General features: G+C 40.1%; 1 protein-coding gene across 1 annotated transcript in view; it reads right to left on the bottom strand.

Moving 5' to 3' along the window:
- dcc (DCC netrin 1 receptor) overlaps window positions 1–22,667 on the bottom strand; it is a gene marked incomplete at its 5' end in the record, with an annotated part of 140,914 nt that overhangs the window by 28,641 nt on the left and 89,606 nt on the right. Inside the window, 4 exons of the mRNA XM_056244847.1 lie at window positions 2,191–2,332; window positions 13,685–13,734; window positions 18,962–19,100; window positions 21,647–21,795. Coding sequence (XP_056100822.1) covers window positions 2,191–2,332; window positions 13,685–13,734; window positions 18,962–19,100; window positions 21,647–21,795 — 480 coding nt within the window. The remainder of the gene's footprint in view (window positions 1–2,190; window positions 2,333–13,684; window positions 13,735–18,961; window positions 19,101–21,646; window positions 21,796–22,667) is intronic.

Raw genomic sequence — 22,667 nt, 5'->3', positions numbered from 1 at the left:
TCTACTTCATTACGCTATTTCTACATTATTACGCTATTTCTACTTCATTACGCTATTTCTACATTATTACGCTATTTCTACTTCATTACGCTATTTCTACATCATTACGCTATTTCTACATCATTACGCTATTTCTACATCATTATGATATTTCTACATCATTACGCTATTTCTACATCATTACGCTATTTCTACATTATTACGCTATTTCTACATCATTACGCTATTTCTACATTATTACGCTATTTCTACATTATTACGCTATTTCTACTTCATTACGCTATTTCTACATCATTACGCTATTTCTACATCATTACGCTATTTCTACTTCATTACGCTATTTCTACATCATTACGCTATTTCCACGTCATTACGCTATTTCTACTTCATTACGCTATTTCTACATCATTACGCTATTTCTACATCATTACGCTATTTCTACTTCATTACGCTATTTCTACTTCATTACGCTATTTCTACATCATTACGCTATTTCTACTTCATTACGCTATTTCTACATCATTACGCTATTTCTACATCATTACGCTATTTCTACATCATTACGCTATTTCTACATTATTACGCTATTTCTACATCATTACGCTATTTCTACATTATTACGCTATTTCTACGTCATTACGCTATTTCTACATTATTACGCTATTTCTACATCATTACGCTATTTCTACGTCATTACGCTATTTCTACTTCATTACGCTATTTCTACATCATTACGCTATTTCTACATCATTACGCTATTTCTACTTCATTACGCTATTTCTACTTCATTACGCTATTTCTACATCATTACGCTATTTCTACATCATTACGCTATTTCTACTTCATTACGCTATTTCTACATCATTACGCTATTTCTACGTCATTACGCTATTTCTACATCATTACGCTATTTCTACATCATTACGCTATTTCTACATCATTACGCTATTTCTACATTATTACGCTATTTCTACGTCATTACGCTATTTCTACATTATTACGCTATTTCTACTTCATTACGCTATTTCTACATCATTACGCTATTTCTACATCATTACGCTATTCCTACATCATTACGCTATTTCTACGTCATTACGCTATTTCTACATCATTACGCTATTTCTACATCATTACGCTATTTCTACATTATTACGCTATTTCTACTTCATTACGCTATTTCTACATCATTACGCTATTTCTACATCATTACGCTATTTCTACATTATTACGCTATTTCTACTTCATTACGCTATTTCTACATCATTACGCTATTTCCACATCATTACGCTATTTCCACATCATTACGCTATTTCTACGTCATTACGCTATTTCTACGTCATTACGCTATTTCTACATCATTACGCTATTTCTACGTCATTACGCTATTTCTACATCATTGCGCTATTTCTACATCATTACGCTATTTCTACATCATTACGCTATTTCTACATTATTACGCTATTTCTACTTCATTACGCTATTTCTACATCATTACGCTATTTCCACATCATTACGCTATTTCCACATCATTACGCTATTTCTACGTCATTACGCTATTTCTACGTCATTACGCTATTTCTACGTCATTATGCTATTTCTACGTCATTACGCTATTTCTACATCATTACGCTATTTCTACGTCATTACGCTATTTCTACATCATTACGCTATTTCTACGTCATTACGCTATTTCTACGTCATTATGCTATTTCTACGTCATTACGCTATTTCTACATCATTACGCTATTTCTACGTCATTACGCTATTTCTACATCATTACGCTATTTCTACGTCATTACGCTATTTCTACGTCATTACGCTATTTCTACATCATTACGCTATTTCTACGTCATTACGCTATTTCTACGTCATTACGCCATTTCTACGTCATTGCACATGCGCTGTGCTTTCAGTTTCGGTTTTCAATCCGATCAAGTGTTTACATGTTCTCTCGATCGGATTAGAAAAGGAATAAACCACTCCTTTCACTCCGATCGATATTTCATTCGGATCTAGCTCGATCGGGTCGATTAAGGCGTTTACATGAAGGCTAACATTAGCCGTCAGTCCCCTTACTAACGGATTATTTGGTTGCATGTAAACGTAGCAAATGTGAGAAAGAAGGGAATCTGGCCGCTCAGAAGAGACGAGGGAATGTAAAGATCGCGGGTCGTGTTGAGACGGGCTCACCGGTGAAGAGGAACCACAGGTTGTTGGGTTCGATGGCCTCCTGTTCCCCACGCCGGCCCGTTTTCCGGTGCCGGATCTTGTATCCGGTGATGAAGCCGTTCTGCATGTTAGCGTTCGGCGGCTGCCAGCTCACCTTGATGCTCTGAAACATTCACACACAACACACACGTCTCATTTATTGGAGCAAAAATACTGTAAAAATTGTGAAATATTATTAGAATCCAAAATAACTGTTGAATATACAGTAAAGTGTAATTTATTCCTGTGAATTTCCAGCATCATTACTCCAGTCTTCAGTGTCACATGATCCTTCAGAAATCACTCTAATATGAGGATCTGATGCTCAAGAAACATTTATGATTATTATCAGTGTTAAAAACAGTTCATATTTTTGTGCAATCCGTCATACATTGTATTTCTCAGGATTCTTTGATGAATAGAAAGTTCTAAAGAACAGCATTTATTTGAAATATAATCTTTTGTAACATTATAAATGTCTTTACTGCACTTTTGATCAATTTAATGCATCCTTGAATAAAAGTATTAAATTCTTCAAAATAAATCTAACTGACCACAAGCTAGTGTAAATACACCCATACATAATATAATATAAATATATAAAATAATTAGAATATTATAAAAAGTATAAAATCCTTGATTAATAAAGTATATAAAAAATACTGAGTCCAAATTTTTGAACAGTATAATATATAAAAACTATGTTGCTTATTATTATTTTTCAGACAAACATGTTTTGTAGAATTTATACAAATATTACACCTTTTCTTGGTGATGATTACATGATTATTGTATACATTTCGTTCATGCACAACATTTTTTGATATATTTAATTTTAATTTATAAAATATATATATATATATATATATATATATATATATATATATATATATTATATAAAAATGATACATTATAATACAGAGCAGAATATGATTGGAACTGGCTCTTCACACCCATCTTCTGCATGGATCTTTCTCATTAATTATGCAAGAAAAGGCATTTATTATTGTGTAAAGCAGAGGAATGAATGACTGGGTGTGACGGGGTGTTTAGTCGCCGCGGTTGAAAGATCATGTGAGCTCGACCTCTGCTAGCGCTACAAACCCGAGTCAACAGAACCCGTCCTCAGACTCATTACCCTTCACACACACACACACACACACACGCGTCTGCGCAGGAATGCCATCATATGCTCGTCTGCAGCCCTGCCATCTGCGCCCGTTAACATGCAAATCAACCAATTAACATTCACACCACAACACTGCCAACCGCAACACCCGCACCTCACGCTAATGCTAACTCTCGCCAATCCTGCGACAGAACCGGCTGAAGCCATTAGCATTTGTTGGCACTTCCTCCTGTGTGTGTGTGTGTGTGTGTGTGTGTGTGTGAGTGTGTGTTAATGGCAGTAGCTGAGGATTGGTATTTTGGCCCCGTCATTGAGTTAATTATCCCGTGTAGAACAGGAGAAGCAACTCAGAGCAATGTGTTGCTGTGCAGATCTCTCTCTCTGTGTGTGTGTGTGTGTGTGTGTGTGTGTGTGTGTGTGTGTGTGTGTGTGTCGCGAGTGTGTGTGTGTGTGTGTGTGTGTGTGTGTGTGTGTGTGTGTGTGTGTGTGTGTGTGTGTGTGTGTGTGTGTCGCGCGAGTGTGTGTGTGTGTGTGTGTGTGTGTGTGTGTGTGTGTGTGTGTGTGTGAGAGTGTGTGTGTCGTGCGAGTGAGAGAGTGTGTGGGAGTGTGTGTGTGTGTGTGTGTGGGAGTGTGTGTGTGTGTGTGTGTGTGTGTGAGAGAGAGAGAGAGTGTGTGTGTGTGTGTGTGTTAATCTATATACTGTAGCACTACATATATTCACACAGTAGATATATAGACTAACATGTATAGGCAGTAAGAGCCTAAAATGGATTATAATCAATAAAGTGTATTTTATATATAAATGCATACAAACAGGATTAAAACGAGATATTTTATTATGGTTTACAGTTTAAAACTCTTCTGTGAAACTCTCCTCGACTTTCACTTGTTCTCTCGTTTGTTTTGCATGATTAATCTGCAGGGAAACTTCATATTCATAACAGCAAATGGACAACAAATGAAATAAAGCGAGTAAACGACTCGTGAAATCGATGAATATTGAGTCAGTGTGAGTGTGGACTCAGATGAAGCTCTGACCCTCTCTATTCATATCAGACATTAATAACCAGCACACACACACACACACACACAGACAGTCTCATTATCTGGAGAAAAATGAAAATGTTTGAGCCTGAAAACGACCCTGTGTGAACATGATGCATGTGTGTGTGTGTGTGTGTGTGTGTGTGTGTGTGTGTGTGTGTGTGTGTGTGTGTGTGTGTGTGTGTGTGAGAGTGTGCGTGAGGGTGTGTGTGTGTGTGAGTGTGTGTGTGTGTGTGTGTGTGTGTCTCAGTGTCTGAGCAAGTGTTGTGAGTTAAATGTTTCAGTCGCACATTGGCAGAATGTAAAGTGCCACTGCATTGATGTTTAACTCTTAATATAATCGATCGGCGTCTCAGATGATGCTGTTGTTGATGTGTTAACGTCTGATAGAGTGAATCTAAAGTCAGAATCATCATTCTGCAGACGAACACAATGGATCCGGGACGTGGTCTGTGGACGAGCAGAAGCACTGCCAGACACACACACACACACACACACACACACACACACACACACACACACACACACACACACACACACACACACACACACACTGCAGCACAATGAAACCAATTTCCTGTCATAAACAATCGGTTATCGGGCCGCTCAGACAGAGCGCTCATTACAGAGAGAGAGAGATGAGGACACACACTTCATCCCATCACACACACACTGTTCACTCCTTTATTCTGTTAGAGTTACCATGGCAACAGTTCCTCAGTTTAAGTCCAAGTACGAAAATTACTAAAACTGAGGTAAACAGAAACAGAAACAAAATAATATGAATGACAAAAGCACATAAAATGACTAAAACTTCAGCTAAAGTTAAAATGAAAACTGAAAATGTAAAAATAAATGGCAATTCAAAATGTGGATAAATACTATAAAAACATTTAAATAATACTGAAATAACTATTTTAATGCTGCGCAATGTGCGCATGACAGAGAAATCCTCAGAAAACAACAAAATACTTTTAAAAGGTGAGTACAATTATAATATAATATAATATAATGTAAAATAATGTCATGTAATATAATATAATATAATGTAATATAATATTATGTAATGTCATGATCTCATATAATATAATATTATAATGTAATAATATAACATAACATAATGTAATAAAATATAATATAATATAATGTAAAATAATATAATATAACATAATGTAATATAATGTAATGTAATATAATATAATATAATGTAAAATAATATAATATAACATAATGTAATATAATGTAATGTAATATAATATAATATAATGTAAAATAATATAATATAATATAATGTGATGTAATGTAATATAATATAATTGTTACATGTATGCTCTGAGTCGTGTTTCTGTGTGACCCAGGTTTCCCCAATCTGATTGATTAGTGATTTCTTTCACCTGTGTCCTGTTCAGTATCTAATTAAGTTCCTTTGTTTGCTGTGTGTGATCAGATCCTGTGTCTCTCCCTCAGTCTCTGTGTAATCAGACCCTGTGTCTCTCCCTCAGTCTCTGTGTGATCAGACCCTGTGTCTCTCCCTCAGTCTCTGTGTGATCAGGCCCTGTGTCTCTCCCTCAGTCTCTGTGTGATCAGACCCTGTGTCTCTCCCTTAGTCTCTGTGTGATCAGGCCCTGTGTCTCTCCCTCAGTCTCTGTGTGATCAGACCCTGTGTCTCTCCCTCAGTCTCTGTGTGATCAGACCCTGTGTCTCTCCCTCAGTCTCTGTGTGATCAGACCCTGTGTCTCTCCCTCAGTCTCTGTGTGATCAGGCCCTGTGTCTCTCCCTCAGTCTCTGTGTGATCAGACCCTGTGTCTCTCCCTCAGTCTCTGTGTGATCAGACCCTGTGTCTCTCCCTCAGTCTCTGTGTGATCAGACCCTGTGTCTCTCCCTCAGTCTCTGTGTGATCAGACCCTGTGTCTCTCCCTCAGTCTCTGTGTGATCAGGCCCTGTGTCTCTCCCTCAGTCTCTGTGTGATCAGGCCCTGTGTCTCTCCCTCAGTCTCTGTGTGATCAGACCCTGTGTCTCTCCCTCAGTCTCTGTGTGATCAGACCCTGTGTCTCTCCCTCAGTCTCTGTGTGATCAGACCCTGTGTCTCTCCCTCAGTCTCTGTGTGATCAGACCCTGTGTCTCTCCCTCAGTCTCTGTGTGATCAGACCCTGTGTCTCTCCCTCAGTCTCTGTGTGATCAGGCCCTGTGTCTCTCCCTCAGTCTCTGTGTGATCAGACCCTGTGTCTCTCCCTCAGTCTCTGTGTGATCAGACCCTGTGTCTCTCCCTCAGTCTCTGTGTGATCAGACCCTGTGTCTCTCCCTCAGTCTCTGTGTGATCAGACCCTGTGTCTCTCCCTCAGTCTCTGTGTAATCAGACCCTGTGTCTCTCCCTCAGTCTCTGTGTGATCAGACCCTGTGTCTCTCCCTCAGTCTCTGTGTGATCAGACCCTGTGTCTCTCCCTCAGTCTCTGTGTGATCAGACCCTGTGTCTCTCCCTCAGTCTCTGTGTGATCAGACCCTGTGTCTCTCCCTCAGTCTCTGTGTGATCAGACCCTGTGTCTCTCCCTCAGTCTCTGTGTAATCAGACCCTGTGTCTCTCCCTCAGTCTCTGTGTGATCAGACCCTGTGTCTCTCCCTCAGTCTCTGTGTAATCAGACCCTGTGTCTCTCCCTCAGTCTCTGTGTGATCAGACCCTGTGTCTCTCCCTCAGTCTCTGTGTGATCAGACCCTGTGTCTCTCCCTCAGTCTCTGTGTAATCAGACCCTGTGTCTCTCCCTCAGTCTCTGTGTAATCAGACCCTGTGTCTCTCCCTCAGTCTCTGTGTAATCAGACCCTGTGTCTCTCCCTCAGTCTCTGTGTGATCAGACCCTGTGTCTCTCCCTCAGTCTCTGTGTGATCAGACCCTGTGTCTCTCCCTTAGTCTCTGTGTGATCAGGCCCTGTGTCTCTCCCTCAGTCTCTGTGTGATCAGACCCTGTGTCTCTCCCTCAGTCTCTGTGTGATCAGACCCTGTGTCTCTCCCTCAGTCTCTGTGTGATCAGACCCTGTGTCTCTCCCTCAGTCTCTGTGTGATCAGACCCTGTGTCTCTCCCTCAGTCTCTGTGTGATCAGACCCTGTGTCTCTCCCTCAGTCTCTGTGTGATCAGACCCTGTGTCTCTCCCTCAGTCTCTGTGTGATCAGACTCTGTGTCTCTCCCTCAGTCTCTGTGTGATCAGGCCCTGTGTCTCTCCCTCAGTCTCTGTGTGATCAGACTCTGTGTCTCTCCCTCAGTCTCTGTGTGATCAGACCCTGTGTCTCTCCCTCAGTCTCTGTGTGATCAGACCCTGTGTCTCTCCCTCAGTCTCTGTGTGATCAGACTCTGTGTCTCTCCCTCAGTCTCTGTGTGATCAGACCCTGTGTCTCTCCCTCAGTCTCTGTGTGATCAGACTCTGTGTCTCTCCCTCAGTCTCTGTGTGATCAGACCCTGTGTCTCTCCCTCAGTCTCTGTGTGATCAGGCCCTGTGTCTCTCCCTCAGTCTCTGTGTGATCAGACCCTGTGTCTCTCCCTCAGTCTCTGTGTGATCAGACCCTGTGTCTCTCCCTTAGTCTCTGTGTGATCAGGCCCTGTGTCTCTCCCTCAGTCTCTGTGTGATCAGACCCTGTGTCTCTCCCTCAGTCTCTGTGTGATCAGACCCTGTGTCTCTCCCTCAGTCTCTGTGTGATCAGACCCTGTGTCTCTCCCTCAGTCTCTGTGTGATCAGACTCTGTGTCTCTCCCTCAGTCTCTGTGTGATCAGGCCCTGTGTCTCTCCCTCAGTCTCTGTGTGATCAGACCCTGTGTCTCTCCCTTAGTCTCTGTGTGATCAGGCCCTGTGTCTCTCCCTCAGTCTCTGTGTGATCAGACCCTGTGTCTCTCCCTCAGTCTCTGTGTGATCAGACCCTGTGTCTCTCCCTCAGTCTCTGTGTGATCAGGCCCTGTGTCTCTCCCTCAGTCTCTGTGTGATCAGACCCTGTGTCTCTCCCTCAGTCTCTGTGTGATCAGACCCTGTGTCTCTCCCTCAGTCTCTGTGTGATCAGACCCTGTGTCTCTCCCTCAGTCTCTGTGTGATCAGGCCCTGTGTCTCTCCCTCAGTCTCTGTGTGATCAGACCCTGTGTCTCTCCCTCAGTCTCTGTGTGATCAGGCCCTGTGTCTCTCCCTCAGTCTCTGTGTGATCAGGCCCTGTGTCTCTCCCTCAGTCTCTGTGTGATCAGACCCTGTGTCTCTCCCTCAGTCTCTGTGTGATCAGACCCTGTGTCTCTCCCTCAGTCTCTGTGTGATCAGACCCTGTGTCTCTCCCTCAGTCTCTGTGTGATTAGGCCCTGTGTCTCTCCCTCAGTCTCTGTGTGATCAGGCCCTGTGTCTCTCCCTCAGTCTCTGTGTGATCAGACCCTGTGTCTCTCCCTCAGTCTCTGTGTGATCAGGCCCTGTGTCTCTCCCTCAGTCTCTGTGTGATCAGGCCCTGTGTCTCTCCCTCAGTCTCTTTGTGATCAGACCCTGTGTCTCTCCCTCAGTCTCTGTTTGATCAGACCCTGTGTCTCTCCCTCAGTCTCTGTGTGATCAGACCCTGTGTCTCTCCCTCAGTCTCTGTGTGATCAGACCCTGTGTCTCTCCCTCAGTCTCTGTGTGATCAGACCCTGTGTCTCTCCCTCAGTCTCTGTGTGATCAGGCCCTGTGTGTCTCCCTCAGTCTCTGTGTAATCAGACCCTGTGTCTCTCCCTCAGTCTCTGTGTAATCAGACCCTGTGTCTCTCCCTCAGTCTCTGTGTGATCAGACCCTGTGTCTCTCCCTCAGTCTCTGTGTAATCAGACCCTGTGTCTCTCCCTCAGTCTCTGTGTGATCAGACCCTGTGTCTCTCCCTCAGTCTCTGTGTGATCAGGCCCTGTGTCTCTCCCTCAGTCTCTGTGTGATCAGGCCCTGTGTCTCTCCCTCAGTCTCTTTGTGATCAGACCCTGTGTCTCTCCCTCAGTCTCTGTTTGATCAGACCCTGTGTCTCTCCCTCAGTCTCTGTGTGATCAGACCCTGTGTCTCTCCCTCAGTCTCTGTGTGATCAGACCCTGTGTCTCTCCCTCAGTCTCTGTGTGATCAGACCCTGTGTCTCTCCCTCAGTCTCTGTGTGATCAGGCCCTGTGTGTCTCCCTCAGTCTCTGTGTGATCAGACCCTGTGTCTCTCCCTCAGTCTCTGTGTAATCAGGCCCTGTGTCTCTCCCTCAGTCTCTGTGTGATCAGACCCTGTGTCTCTCCCTCAGTCTCTGTGTAATCAGACCCTGTGTCTCTCCCTCAGTCTCTGTGTGATCAGACCCTGTGTCTCTCCCTCAGTCTCTGTGTAATCAGACCCTGTGTCTCTCCCTCAGTCTCTGTGTAATCAGACCCTGTGTCTCTCCCTCAGTCTCTGTGTGATCAGACCCTGTGTCTCTCCCTCAGTCTCTGTGTGATCAGACCCTGTGTCTCTCCCTCAGTCTCTGTGTGATCAGACCCTGTGTCTCTCCCTCAGTCTCTGTGTGATCAGACCCTGTGTCTCTCCCTCAGTCTCTGTGTGATCAGACCCTGTGTCTCTCCCTCAGTCTCTGTGTGATCATACCCTGTGTCTCTCCCTCAGTCTCTGTGTGATCAGACCCTGTGTCTCTCCCCAGTCTCTGTGTGATCAGACCCTGTGTCTCTCCCTCAGTCTCTGTGTAATCAGACCCTGTGTCTCTCCCTCAGTCTCTGTGTGATCAGACCCTGTGTCTCTCCCCAGTCTCTGTGTGATCAGACCCTGTGTCTCTCCCTCAGTCTCTGTGTGATCAGACCCTGTGTCTCTCCCTCAGTCTCTGTGTGATCAGACCCTGTGTCTCTCCCTCAGTCTCTGTGTGATCAGACCCTGTGTCTCTCCCCAGTCTCTGTGTGATCAGACCCTGTGTCTCTCCCTCAGTCTCTGTGTGATCAGACCCTGTGTCTCTCCCTCAGTCTCTGTGTAATCGGACCCTGTGTCTCTCCCTCAGTCTCTGTGTGATCAGACCCTGTGTCTCTCCCTCAGTCTCTGTGTGATCAGACCCTGTGTCTCTCCCTCAGTCTCTGTGTGATCAGACCCTGTGTCTCTCCCTCAGTCTTCCTCCGTTCTCCTTAATGCTCCGTGTGCTTTTCTCCTGGTTCCTGAGTTTTCTAATGAAATACCTTTATAATCGTTCTCCTTCGTGCTGTTTCCATTACCGCATTACGTAACAATAATGTAATGTCATATAATAAAATAAAATATAATACAATATAAAATAATATAAAATAATGTAATATTTAACACACATGATGATATGATCAGGCATGTAATATCCTGTGTGTGCGCTGAAGCACGGAGAAGAAATTACATCCGCCCTGAAATTAAATCAGTGCATGTGTGTTTCTGCCCTCATGTCTTCATCATCATCAGCATCATCATCATCTTCATCATCATCAGCATCATCATCATCTTCATCACCATCATCATCATCATCATCTTCATCATCATCATCATCATCATCACCATCATCATCATCTTCATGCGTTTCAAACAAACGGATTCAGTTCAAACTGACCCGACCTCTGACCTTTACAGCACAATCTTCTCATGAGTGGAAAAAATGTGTGATTTACTGCACTAGTGTTGCTTTATAAATAAAGACCTGAGTTAATCACATGAAAACACACACACACACACACACACACACACACACTCACTCACTCACTCACTCACTCACTCACTCACTCACTCACTCACTCACTCACTCACTCACTCACACACTCACTCTCACACTCACTCACTCACTCACTCACTCACTCACTCACTCACTCACTCACTCACTCACTCACTCACTCACTCACTCACTCACTCACTCACTCACTCACTCACTCACTCACTCACTCCCTCACTCACTCACTCACACACACAAACAATGTGAATGAATAATGAATAAACTGCTGAACATTCTTCATAACCAAGCAGCAACATTCTAATCTGAAAAATGAAGCCTATCCGGAAGTGTGAAAAACTGCAATACATCGAAAATCCGCTAGAGGGAGGTCCCAAAAGGGAGCAAATATCCATAGACCCCGGGCCCTATTTTAACGATCTGAAACGCAAGTGTCAAAGCGTAAAGCGCAAGTAACTTTGTGGGCGGATCCCGGCGCTGTTGCTATTTTCCCGGCGGGATAAATGCCTCTTGCGCCTGGCGCAAATCTAAAAGGGGTTGGTCTGAAGTAGCTTCATTATTCATAGGTGTGGTTTGGGCGTAACGTGAAATAAACCAAATCAGAGCGTCATCTCACATTCCCTTTAAAAGCAGGCGCGCTTGTTCTAAAGCGGATTCCTATTATAACGGCGGATTTGCCAGGTGCGCGCCAGGAGCGGTTCACAGCCGAGGAGAGCAGCGTTCTCGTCAGGGCCGTAAAACACAGAGAAGTGACATTGGGGATGGAGAAAGTTTGAGAAACCCACCCAAATTAACTTCTGTTAAACAGGCGTATGATAATTTGGGTAAATGTGTAAGCTACATGCTTTTATAATAAATTGTCTATCTATCTATCTATCTATCTGTCTGTCTGTCTGTCTGTCTGTCTGTCTGTCTGTCTGTCTGTCTGTCTGTCTGTCTGTCTGTCTGTCTGTCTGTCTGTCTGTCTGTCTGTCTGTCTGTCTATCTATCTATCTATCTATCTATCTATCTATCTATCATCTATCTATCTATCTATCTATCATCTATCTATCTATCTATCTATCTATCTATCTATCTATCTATCTATCTATCTATCTATCTATCTATCTATCTATCTATCATCTATCTATCTATCTATCTATCTATCGTAATAATGTATGATTTGGAAAAATGAAAACTGCTGCTTAGATGAGAGAATCAACGTGTATGCGCGTTGTGCACACGCTACATTGATTATGGTCAAGCATGCGCCCTTAAAATAGCATTATGAACGCAACGCGCCACTGACTTTAGACTAGTTTTTTTCTGGTCAGTGGCGCAATTGTTTTATAGAACAGCAAAATAGCATGAGGGAAAGTTTGCGCCGGAACACGCCTCCTCTTTGCGCTGAACCGCCCCGGGGAGCGCAAGTGTATTTCTTAGTTAACCGACGTGCGTCTGTGGAGGGAAAAGCCCGCTTTGCGCGGGTGCAAAATAGGAATGATACATGCATCAGTGTACAAAGTCATTTGCGCCGAGTGCAAGACAGGGCCCCCCATGTTAAAATGTCCGTTTCCACAGCATAAATTCATGTTTTTACAGGTTGGTCCCATGGACTTTTATTGTATTTTTCGATATGTTCCGAGTGCCTGACAACTGTGAGGGGGGTGAATTTTTTTCTAACTTGTTAGTTTAGATCATATTTAGATATAAAATGTATGACAAATAAGGGCGTGGTTACTTTGATTGACAGGTTGATTGACAGCTGATAACGGGCTGCGTCGAGTGGAATTTCTGAAATCTGACGTCTCGGCCATGATCTGACACAACACATCACACCACCTCTGTATCCTTTCTGAACATTTGTATTGAAATATTGTACATAACATGGGTTGCTCTGCTATAAACTGCACTAACCGACACTGTAGGACTAGGAGTACTTCGCTCCTTTTTTTCCGGTAAGTGACATTCCACTACTATATCACGTAGTTAGCACTATTTAGCATCAGTGTTTGTGGGCAGTGGCACTGCAACAGTTAGCATTAAATCGCCTCAGATAAGTTAGCGTCCGAGGTACTTTACCTGTGGTTATAACTGACGTTTGAAACACTGTAAATGCGTCTGCCAAATTAATAAATGACTGATCTGCGAGCTAGTTGGTCGCACGTCAGAGGCGGCCGCGCCATTGGATGTGCAGTTGCCGCAGCACAGCCTATGAGCGAGCTGCAGCTGCAAATGCGTTTTACATATAGGCTTCAGTAAATTGAGGAAAAGGAGTTTCAACATAAGAATGACACTGGCTGTGAAGAGTAGCCTAGTCTGCAGTCGATCCTGTAGCGGTACAGATAGCTGAGGCTCGGCTGAAGAGGCGTGTCCACCGGCCGGCTCAGTCTCACACAAAGCCCATATATGGATTGGCCAGAAGGTGGGCGGGGTTTGGATTTCCCAAGATTTTCAAAAGATGGCTCCGCCCATACCCCCCATAAACGGCCTCAAACCGTTCTTCAGAAAATCTGTGGGTGACGTCACAGACGCTTTGTCCATATTTTTTACAGTCTATGTTCATAACTCATGTGTGTTAAACTCAACTATGTGAAGCAGAGACTCTCCTGAAACGCTTCAGATTCATCAGTGTTTAGCAGCATAACTCTCACACACACTCACCCGTGAGTAGACGACCTCCAGTGAGATGTTCTGCGGCGGAGCGCTGGGCACTGCGGATACACACACACACACACACACACACACACACACACAGAAATCATCATGAGACAGAGGTATTTAACTTCTTCAGTGCAGATCTGAGTCTGGATGATCTGGAACACAATCGATCAGAGAAACACACCAGTATCTCAGGCTCTGGAAAGTCAAAAGGTCACGAGGTCAAGAGGTCATCTTAGGCATTCAGACTAATAGATGATGAGCCTGAAGATAGCTGACGACTCTAGTGTTGTTTATCAATCATTCTAGTCGAGTCTCCTTCATTTCTACAGCGCTTTACCAGTATAGAGTTTCACAGCAGCTTTACAGTGATAACAGGAGATTACAGTAACAGAGTGTTTAGGCTTTACAGCAGCTCTAGAATAAAGTTATTGTCCAGATAAAGTTAGTTTTGATTGATTCACTTCCGTTGCAAAGATCATTAGTGATTAACTTAGCGGCCGCTAACACGAACACAGAAACTGTAATGTGTTCCGGCCGTTCATTCACATACAGTGTTTGAGCTCGAGAACACACACTCTGAAACACACACTCTGAAACACACTCTGAAACACACACTCTGAAACACACACTCTGAAACACACACTCTGAAACACACACTCTGAAACACACACTCTGAAACCGGTTCTGGTGCAAGTGGTGAAACATTTAGAAAAGCGCTTTCATCTCCGCTAATTATTATTAACAGTGTTTTATCAGTACAGAAGTAAAGGGAAGGATAGCATTCATATACTATTACATCATAAACTTTTGTGTTAATATTTTTAATTAGATTTAAAAAGAATATATATTTTAATTTTAGTTAAAGTTTTTGTTTTGTTACATGTTTTAAATTTTTTTATTTTATTAGTTTTTGTTTTTTTAATATGTCTGTGTGTGTGTGTGTGTGTGTGTGTGTGTGTGTGTGCGTGTGTGTGTGTGTGTGTGTGAGTGAGTGAGTGAGTGTGTCAAAGAGAGTGTGTGTGAGTGAGTGTGTGTCTGTGTGTGTGTGTGTCCCACAATTTGATTAGTGTGCCACAAGGGCTCTTAATTAAGCAGGAATAGTGAAGCGACTCGTTTGAAGATTCTCTAATGGAAACTGACACACAATAAACCCGAAGCCTCTCAGAGTCCAGCTGAAGTAATGCAAAGAGACACACACACACACCCACACACACGCACGGACACACACACACACACACGCACGGACACACACACACACACACACGCACGGACACACACACACACACACACACACACACACATGTTGGTGCAACAGCATTATGAGGACTCTCCATAGGCGTAATGGTTTTTATACCGTAAAAACTATATATTCTATCCCCCTACACTGCCCCTATCCCTAAACCTACCCATCACAGGAGACATGCAGCATTTTTAATTTTTTAATAAAACATTGTTTTTTATGTTTTTTAAGCCATTTGATTTATGAGGACTTTTGAAATGTCCTCATAAACCACCCATAAGTTGTAATACCAGTGTAATACACATGTCATTATACAAATTTGTGTCCTCATAAATCACATAAACCAACTCACACACACACACACACACACACACACACACACACACACACACACACACACACACACACACACACACACACACACACACACGCACACACACGCACACACACGCACTCACACACGGGTTAAACTGAGGACTGATTACTGAGACTTCTGGAGAAAATCACCCGAATGTGAGACCAGATTCAGAGATGGAGCAGTGCATGATGGGAATGGATCGTGAGAGTGGGAGGTCTGAGCTGAATGTTAAGATCTCTCTCTCTCTCTTCTCTCTTAAAGGGCCAGATTCACGTTTATAACACTGCGGACGAGCACTGGTGGGGTTTAAACGACTGATGCTGATTTCAACATTTCTATGTGAATATACAGTAAAGTGTAATTTATTTCTGTGTATTTCCAGCATCATTACTCCAGTCTTCAGTGTCACATGATCCTTCAGAAATCACTCTAATATGAGGATCTGATGCTCAAGACACAGTTATGATTATTATCAGTGTTGAAAACAGTTCATATTTTTGTGGAATACGTCATACATTTTATTTCTCAGGATTCTTTGATGAATAGAAAGTTCAAAAGAACAGCATTTATTCGAAATATAATCTTTTGTAACATTATAAATGTCTTTACTGTCACTTTTGATCAATTTAATTTAATTATAATCAGTATTAATATATAAAAAACAGTGCTGGGCAACGATTAATCGCATCTACAATAAAGTTTGTGTTTACATAATATATGTGTGTGTGTAGTGTGTATAATTATTTTGTATATATAAATACACACACATGCATGTATATATTTAAGAAGAATGTGTTATTTATACATAAAATATTTATATATAATATAAATTATGTATAAATATATATTCAGTATATACGGTACATGCAAATATTTCTTAAATACATACATGCATATGTGTGTGTATTTATATATAAAATAATTATACACACCACACACACACATATATTATGTAAACACAAACTTTTATATTTTAGATGCGACTAATCGTTGCCAGCATTAAAATAAACATAACTCTTACTAACTTCAAAATTTTTAACAGTAATGTAATTTACTGTAATATAATATAATATAATATAATGTAATATACTGTAATATAATGTAATGTAATATACTGTAATATAATATAATGTAATACACTGTAATATAATGTAATATAAAATACTGTAATATAATGTAATATACTGTAATATAATATAATATACTGTAATATAATATAATGTAATATAATATAATATAATGTAATATACTGCAATATAATGTAATGTAATATACTGTAATATAATGTAATGCAATTTACTGTAATATAATATAATGTAATATACTGCAATATAATGTAATGTAATATACTGTAATATAATATAATGTAATATACTGTAATATAATGTAATATAAAATACTGTAATATAATGTAATATACTGTAATATAATATAATATACGGTACTGCAATATAATGTAATGTAATATAATGTAATATACTGTAATATAATGTAATATAATATACTGTAATATAATGTAATATACTGTAATATAATATAATGCAATATACTGTAATATACTGTAATATAATGTAATATACTGTAATATAATATACTGTAATATAATGTAATATACTGTAATATAATATAATATACTGTAATATAATATACTGTAATATAATGTAATATACTGTAATATAATATACTGTAATATAATGTAATATACTGTAATATAATATAATATACTGTAATATAATATAATGTAATGTAATATACTGTAATATAATATAATATAATATACGGTACTGCAATATAATGTAATATAATATAATGTAATGTAATATACTATAATATAATATAATGTAATATAATGTAATATACTATAATATAATATATTGTAATATAATGTAATATACTGTAATATAATATACTGTAATATAATGTAATATACTGTAATATAATATAATATACTGTAATATAATATAATGTAATATACTGTAATATAATATAATATAATATAATGTAATATACTGTAATATAATATACTGTAATATAATGTAATATACTGTAATATAATATAATATACTGTAATATAATATAATGTAATGTAATATACTGCAATATAATATAATATAATATACGGTACTGTAATATAATGTAATATAATATAATGTAATGTAATATACTATAATATAATATACTGTAATATACTGTAATATATAATAATGTCCACATCTGAGTCTACAGAACGGCATCGCCGGCTCACACAGTTCCAGCTGGAGATTCTGATAAGATTGAATCTTTAAGAATTACTGCAAACATAATCCTGAGGTTAACTCATAAATCAATAGTGTGATGTTAGACGGCTAACGAGGACGACTACTGGGAAATACAGCGCGCTTTAGCATTCACAGCATTGAGCGGCCGGTGGAGCGGCTTGCTGTGTGTGTGTGTGTGTGTGTGTGTGTGTGTGTGTGTGCCTTCGGGCTGGACGAGCATGCTCCAGTTTCAGCTCAGACACAGGTATCACCTTCCAGACGCACAACGCTTCACGGAAACACCAAATATTGTGGAAGTAATATAATGCCAAATGTTTGTGAAACAAAAAAGCTTGTTGAATTGCACTACTTGGATAAAATATGCATCGCATTTTAATACATTGTATTTTTAGGGCTTGCATTTGTATGGGCTGAAATTCAACATGGTCGTATATTTAAGCTGTGAATATTTCAATTCAAAACCTTTCACACACATTTTCATTATCAAAAAGTCAATAATCAATATTCACCTTTCAGATTTCACTTAAAAAATGTTAATTCTGCAGCCGATGGAGATTATGAATCTGTGATCTGCTGATATTCCTGCAGTTCCGGTTAACGGTTGTATTTTTTAAAACAGAATTAACATTTTGGAAGTGAAATCTGAAAGATGAATAATATGGATTATTTAATTTTTTATAAATAAAATGTGTGAAATGTTTTGAATTGAAATATTCACAGCGTAAATATGCGACCATGTTGAATTTCAGCCCTAAAAATACAATGCATTAAAATGCGAGCATGGGTTAACGCAGTGCATATTTTACCCAAGTAGTACAACAAGCTTTTTTGTTTCCAAAACATTGGCATTATATTACTTCCATAAAATATTCCATCCCTGAACAGGAAGACGTGTGTGTGTGTGTGTGTGTGTGTGTGTGTGTGTGTGTGTGTGTGTTTGGAAAGGGATCTAATTGAAGTTCAGGGAAGTTCCTGTAAATGTGTGATGTCAGACGAGCTCGTTTGAGTGACGCGGCGTGAAACGGATTGACGGCCAATCAGAGCCAGCATTAGTGTGTGATTAGCCGGATTGCTTATGTAAATATCTCCTGAACAGCGTGACGGACACACAGAGGAATCCAGTCCTGCGCAACACTTTAGGCTTTCATTAAATATGCAGATAACTGTAATATGTGTTTTAGTGCAGTCGAGTTTCAAAACACATCGTTTCAAAGCAGCTTCACAGAAAATCATGATTTGCGCGAGTGTTGTAATGAAATCAAACGGTGCTTGAACTAAACTCTTGTCAGGGGGGTGAACACTTATGCAGGCAGTTAGCGCAAGTCTTTTATTTTCCTCTCTGAAATGGGTCACTTTGGTTTGGCTTTTTTATATATTTATACACTATCGCTGAGACATGATATGGTTTGGATTTGTCCTACCGTCGGAGAGAGTGGTGATGAGCGTGTCCTGGTCGGAGACGCCGGGGCCGTGTCGGTTCACCGCCAGCACTCGTAGAGAATACTCCGTGAACTTCTTCAGTCCCTCCATTCTGTAGCTCTGACCGACAACCTCCACATTCTGCCGAGAGAAAGACCAACTCACGTCAGACAGAACGAATATCGCAGGGTTTATTCAATGGTTTATGGATGCACATCATTATTGTGTTAATAATGTTGAATGAGAATCAGTTCCTCTTGCAGCATCTCTTCTCTTCTCTGATGATGTGGGCGGGGCTATAACCTGTCACTCACATGAGATCAGCCAATAGCAAACCACAACCATCCAATCAACTCCCACAGACACAATCAAGCCCCGCCCACATTCGTTTGTGTTCCTGAAGCGTTTCACTCGATATACAACACAATAGGGAAGAAAAGACCAGCGTCTCTTTGAGGTGGGAGGGGTTTATGCTAATGAGCCCTCGCTAAGCTCCGCCTTAGAAATATTACTAACTCCTAGCACACTGTAAAAACATTTTTTTCAAAGTTGTAAATAAAACAAAGTTTACTGGAGTACATTCTACAAGAAAATACTATTTCAGTTTCTCTAATTTATAAGCAATTTCTGAGAGAAAATTATTTAGAAAACAAATTCGGTGCCGTCGGCCATCAAGTGTTCGGCTCTTTTCTAATGTGAGAATAAAACAGGTCAGATTTCTGTAATAATACTATTACAATAACCAGGTTTACCAATCAATCAAAAATCAATCAACCAATCAACCAATCAACCAATCAACCAACCAATCAATCAATCAATCAACCAATCAATCAATCAATCAATCAATCAATCAATCAATCAATCAATCAATCAATCAATCAATCAAAAATCAATCAACCAATCAACCAATCAACCAATCAACCAATCCACCAATCAATCAATCAATCAACCAATCAATCAATCAATCAATTTTGTTTAAATCATTCTTTTTTTGCACAGTTAGCCATATAAACCATATTCATACTAAACTGAATACAGCTTTATGCTGATTCTAATCAATTTGAATAAAAGCATTTTGAAAATATGATTATTGAAATAAAATTTTAAAAAAGCACAGTCAATAAAGTATGCCACAAAGTTTTTTTTTTTTTTTTGATTTGAGTGCAGAAATCTGACCGGTTTCATTTATGCATGACAGACAAATATGCATCACATTATGTAAATTACAAGTTTATTAGTTTAATAATAGTTAATGTGTAATTCAAACAGATGGACATTTTTTTATGCCAAAAAACCCCAGAAATCTTAAATTTAGGCCTAATTATTTTTTAGAGTCTGTGGAAGATCCGTGTGTTTGAGAGCAATCGCTGTAAACCGAAGCTTTTAAACAACACTTTCTTTAGAGGAAAAACGGCAGATGTAAGATGCTTCGTAATGTCGCTCTTTATTCCAGCCATGTAAAAAACAATATCTGATTAATCTGCAGCACTTTATCAGCTCAGTTCTGAAAGCCAATCCATTCCTATAGATGGTTCAGTGAAGCCTGTCGATTTGGCTGATGTTAAAACACTCACAGAGAGCAAGCTGTTACCGTAGTATTGGCTGGCAAGTGCATGTCTGTCCTGTCGTTCACCCTAAAGCTCATGAGCGTTTGACCTCGCTGAGAGAGAGCATCAGTCATGTCTTTAAAACACTGTAATGGTGACAGACTCCAGCAGAGATGATTGAGAACATCGTACAGTCAGGAGACCAACACAAGCGCTTTAGAGATCCGACCGGCTTTGCTGAGGGGTCATTATCAGAACGCAAAAATTTTACTTGCAAAAATAAGATCAACTGCATTTTAACATTTTCTGAAGAAAACGTGAGTGGTGTTTCAACATGCAAAAACTCGCCTTCCTGATGCTGAGCTGCTGTGGGTGGTTGCTAGGATGTTGCCATGTGGTTGCCAAGGTGTTGCTAGGGAGTGTATTTTCATTGTCTCTAGTGAAGTCTAGGGCTGCATGATATATCAAAGTAAAGTCTAAATCACGATATGGCTTTGTGTGATTGTCAAAAAGTGATTTAAAAAATATATATATAATTTAATTATTTTTGTATTTTAAGTACAATAATATTATTATTACAAAATACTTATGATTTTGTTTAATATTTTTATTAAATAATAATCATATAAATAAATACATATACGCCCACTGGTTTTCAGACAGTATGCGTGTAAATGAACACATTGTGTGTTTCCATTCTGAAACCGGCAGCGCATATATTTTTACTTGCCGGAAACCTGACAAATTAAAAGCTCTATGGTTTACCATTTGAAAATGAAGAAATTAAGATGTAAATATTAGTATTGTAATTTTAGAGTAAAAAAAATTTTTATACACTATAATAGTATTATTACAATAAATTTCTTATTTTTATTTAAAAATAATCACAATAAAATCATTATTATTGTTATTATTATTTTATAGTCATATTGAATTTTAGATTTTTTTAATGAGATTTGAGATTTTTCTCTGTTCACTTTATGGTTACTGAAAGAGATTTGAGCTGGAAAAAGCGGACCCAAGTATGAACATTCAAACTTTTCAGGTTTTTCCCAAATCGTTCAGTCCTACAAGGATTTTGCATTCAAAACACGTTGAAGCGTGGAGATCCGCCGGTATGGATCTCGGGTCGAGTCTCACCTGCTCTTTGCCGGTGGAGGTCTCGGTCCAGAGCAGCCGGTAGCTCTGTATGGGCCCGTTGGCGTGAGCGGGAGGGTCCCAGGACGCCTCGATGGACGTCGGAGACCCGGCTTCTGCCTGAAGATTCTCCACTGGACCAGGAACCAGAACTGCACAAACACACACACAATTAACATTATTTCACATTTAACATAAGTATTAACACTTTAAAGGTCATTGAAAACTTTTATATTGCGGTATTTTTCCACATCGCTCTAAACTCAGAGCTGCAGAGAGAAAGTGGTGCAAATCTAAAGATCCCACAGACCTTTGGTTTGTATCAATCACTTCTCTGCAAAGGCTACAATGACATACTACCACAGCAAAATTAACAATTCTTCTGACTCTCGCACGCTTTTCAAAACCTTCTCCTCTCTTCTTAACCCTCCTCCTCCTTCACCAACACTAACAGCTGATGACTTTGCCACATTCTTCATAAATAAAACCACCACCATCAGCGGCCAATCTTCTACAATTTTCTACACACGCAAACACACACACACACAGTGTCCCCTCCTTCTCTCCGCTCTAAGAGGCAGAAGTCTTCAAACTCATCCTTTCCAATCACCTACAACCTGTCCGCTTGATCCGATCCCCTCTCATCTCCTTCAAAACCCTTTCTTCTTCAGTTGTACCTGCACTTTCTCACTCATATCAACACCTCTCTTCACACTGGTATCTTTCCCACAGCATTTAAGAGGCTCTGATTAAGAAACCCACTCTAAATCCAGCACTTTTGGGAAACTACCGGTATCCCTTCTTCCATTCATTGCTAAGACACTTAAGTGAGTCATTTTCAACCAAATCTCTGCCTTTCTTACACAGAACAACCTCCTAGAAAACAACCAGTCTGGTTTCAGAAGCGTCACTCAACTGAGATGGTCCTGCTCTCCGTTACTGAAGCTCTGAGACTCAAGAGCAGCTTCCAAATTCTCCCATGTTCTGTTAGGGGTCCCTGCAGGAGAAGGTTGAGAACCACTGC

The sequence above is a fragment of the Rhinichthys klamathensis genome, unplaced genomic scaffold, assembly GCF_029890125.1.
Source record: "Rhinichthys klamathensis goyatoka isolate OS25496 unplaced genomic scaffold, OSU_Roscu_1.1 h1tg001127l_1, whole genome shotgun sequence".
NCBI lineage: Eukaryota > Metazoa > Chordata > Actinopteri > Cypriniformes > Leuciscidae > Rhinichthys > Rhinichthys klamathensis.
Note: the sequence above shows the minus strand (reverse complement) of the source record. Positions and strands in the feature narration are given on the sequence as shown.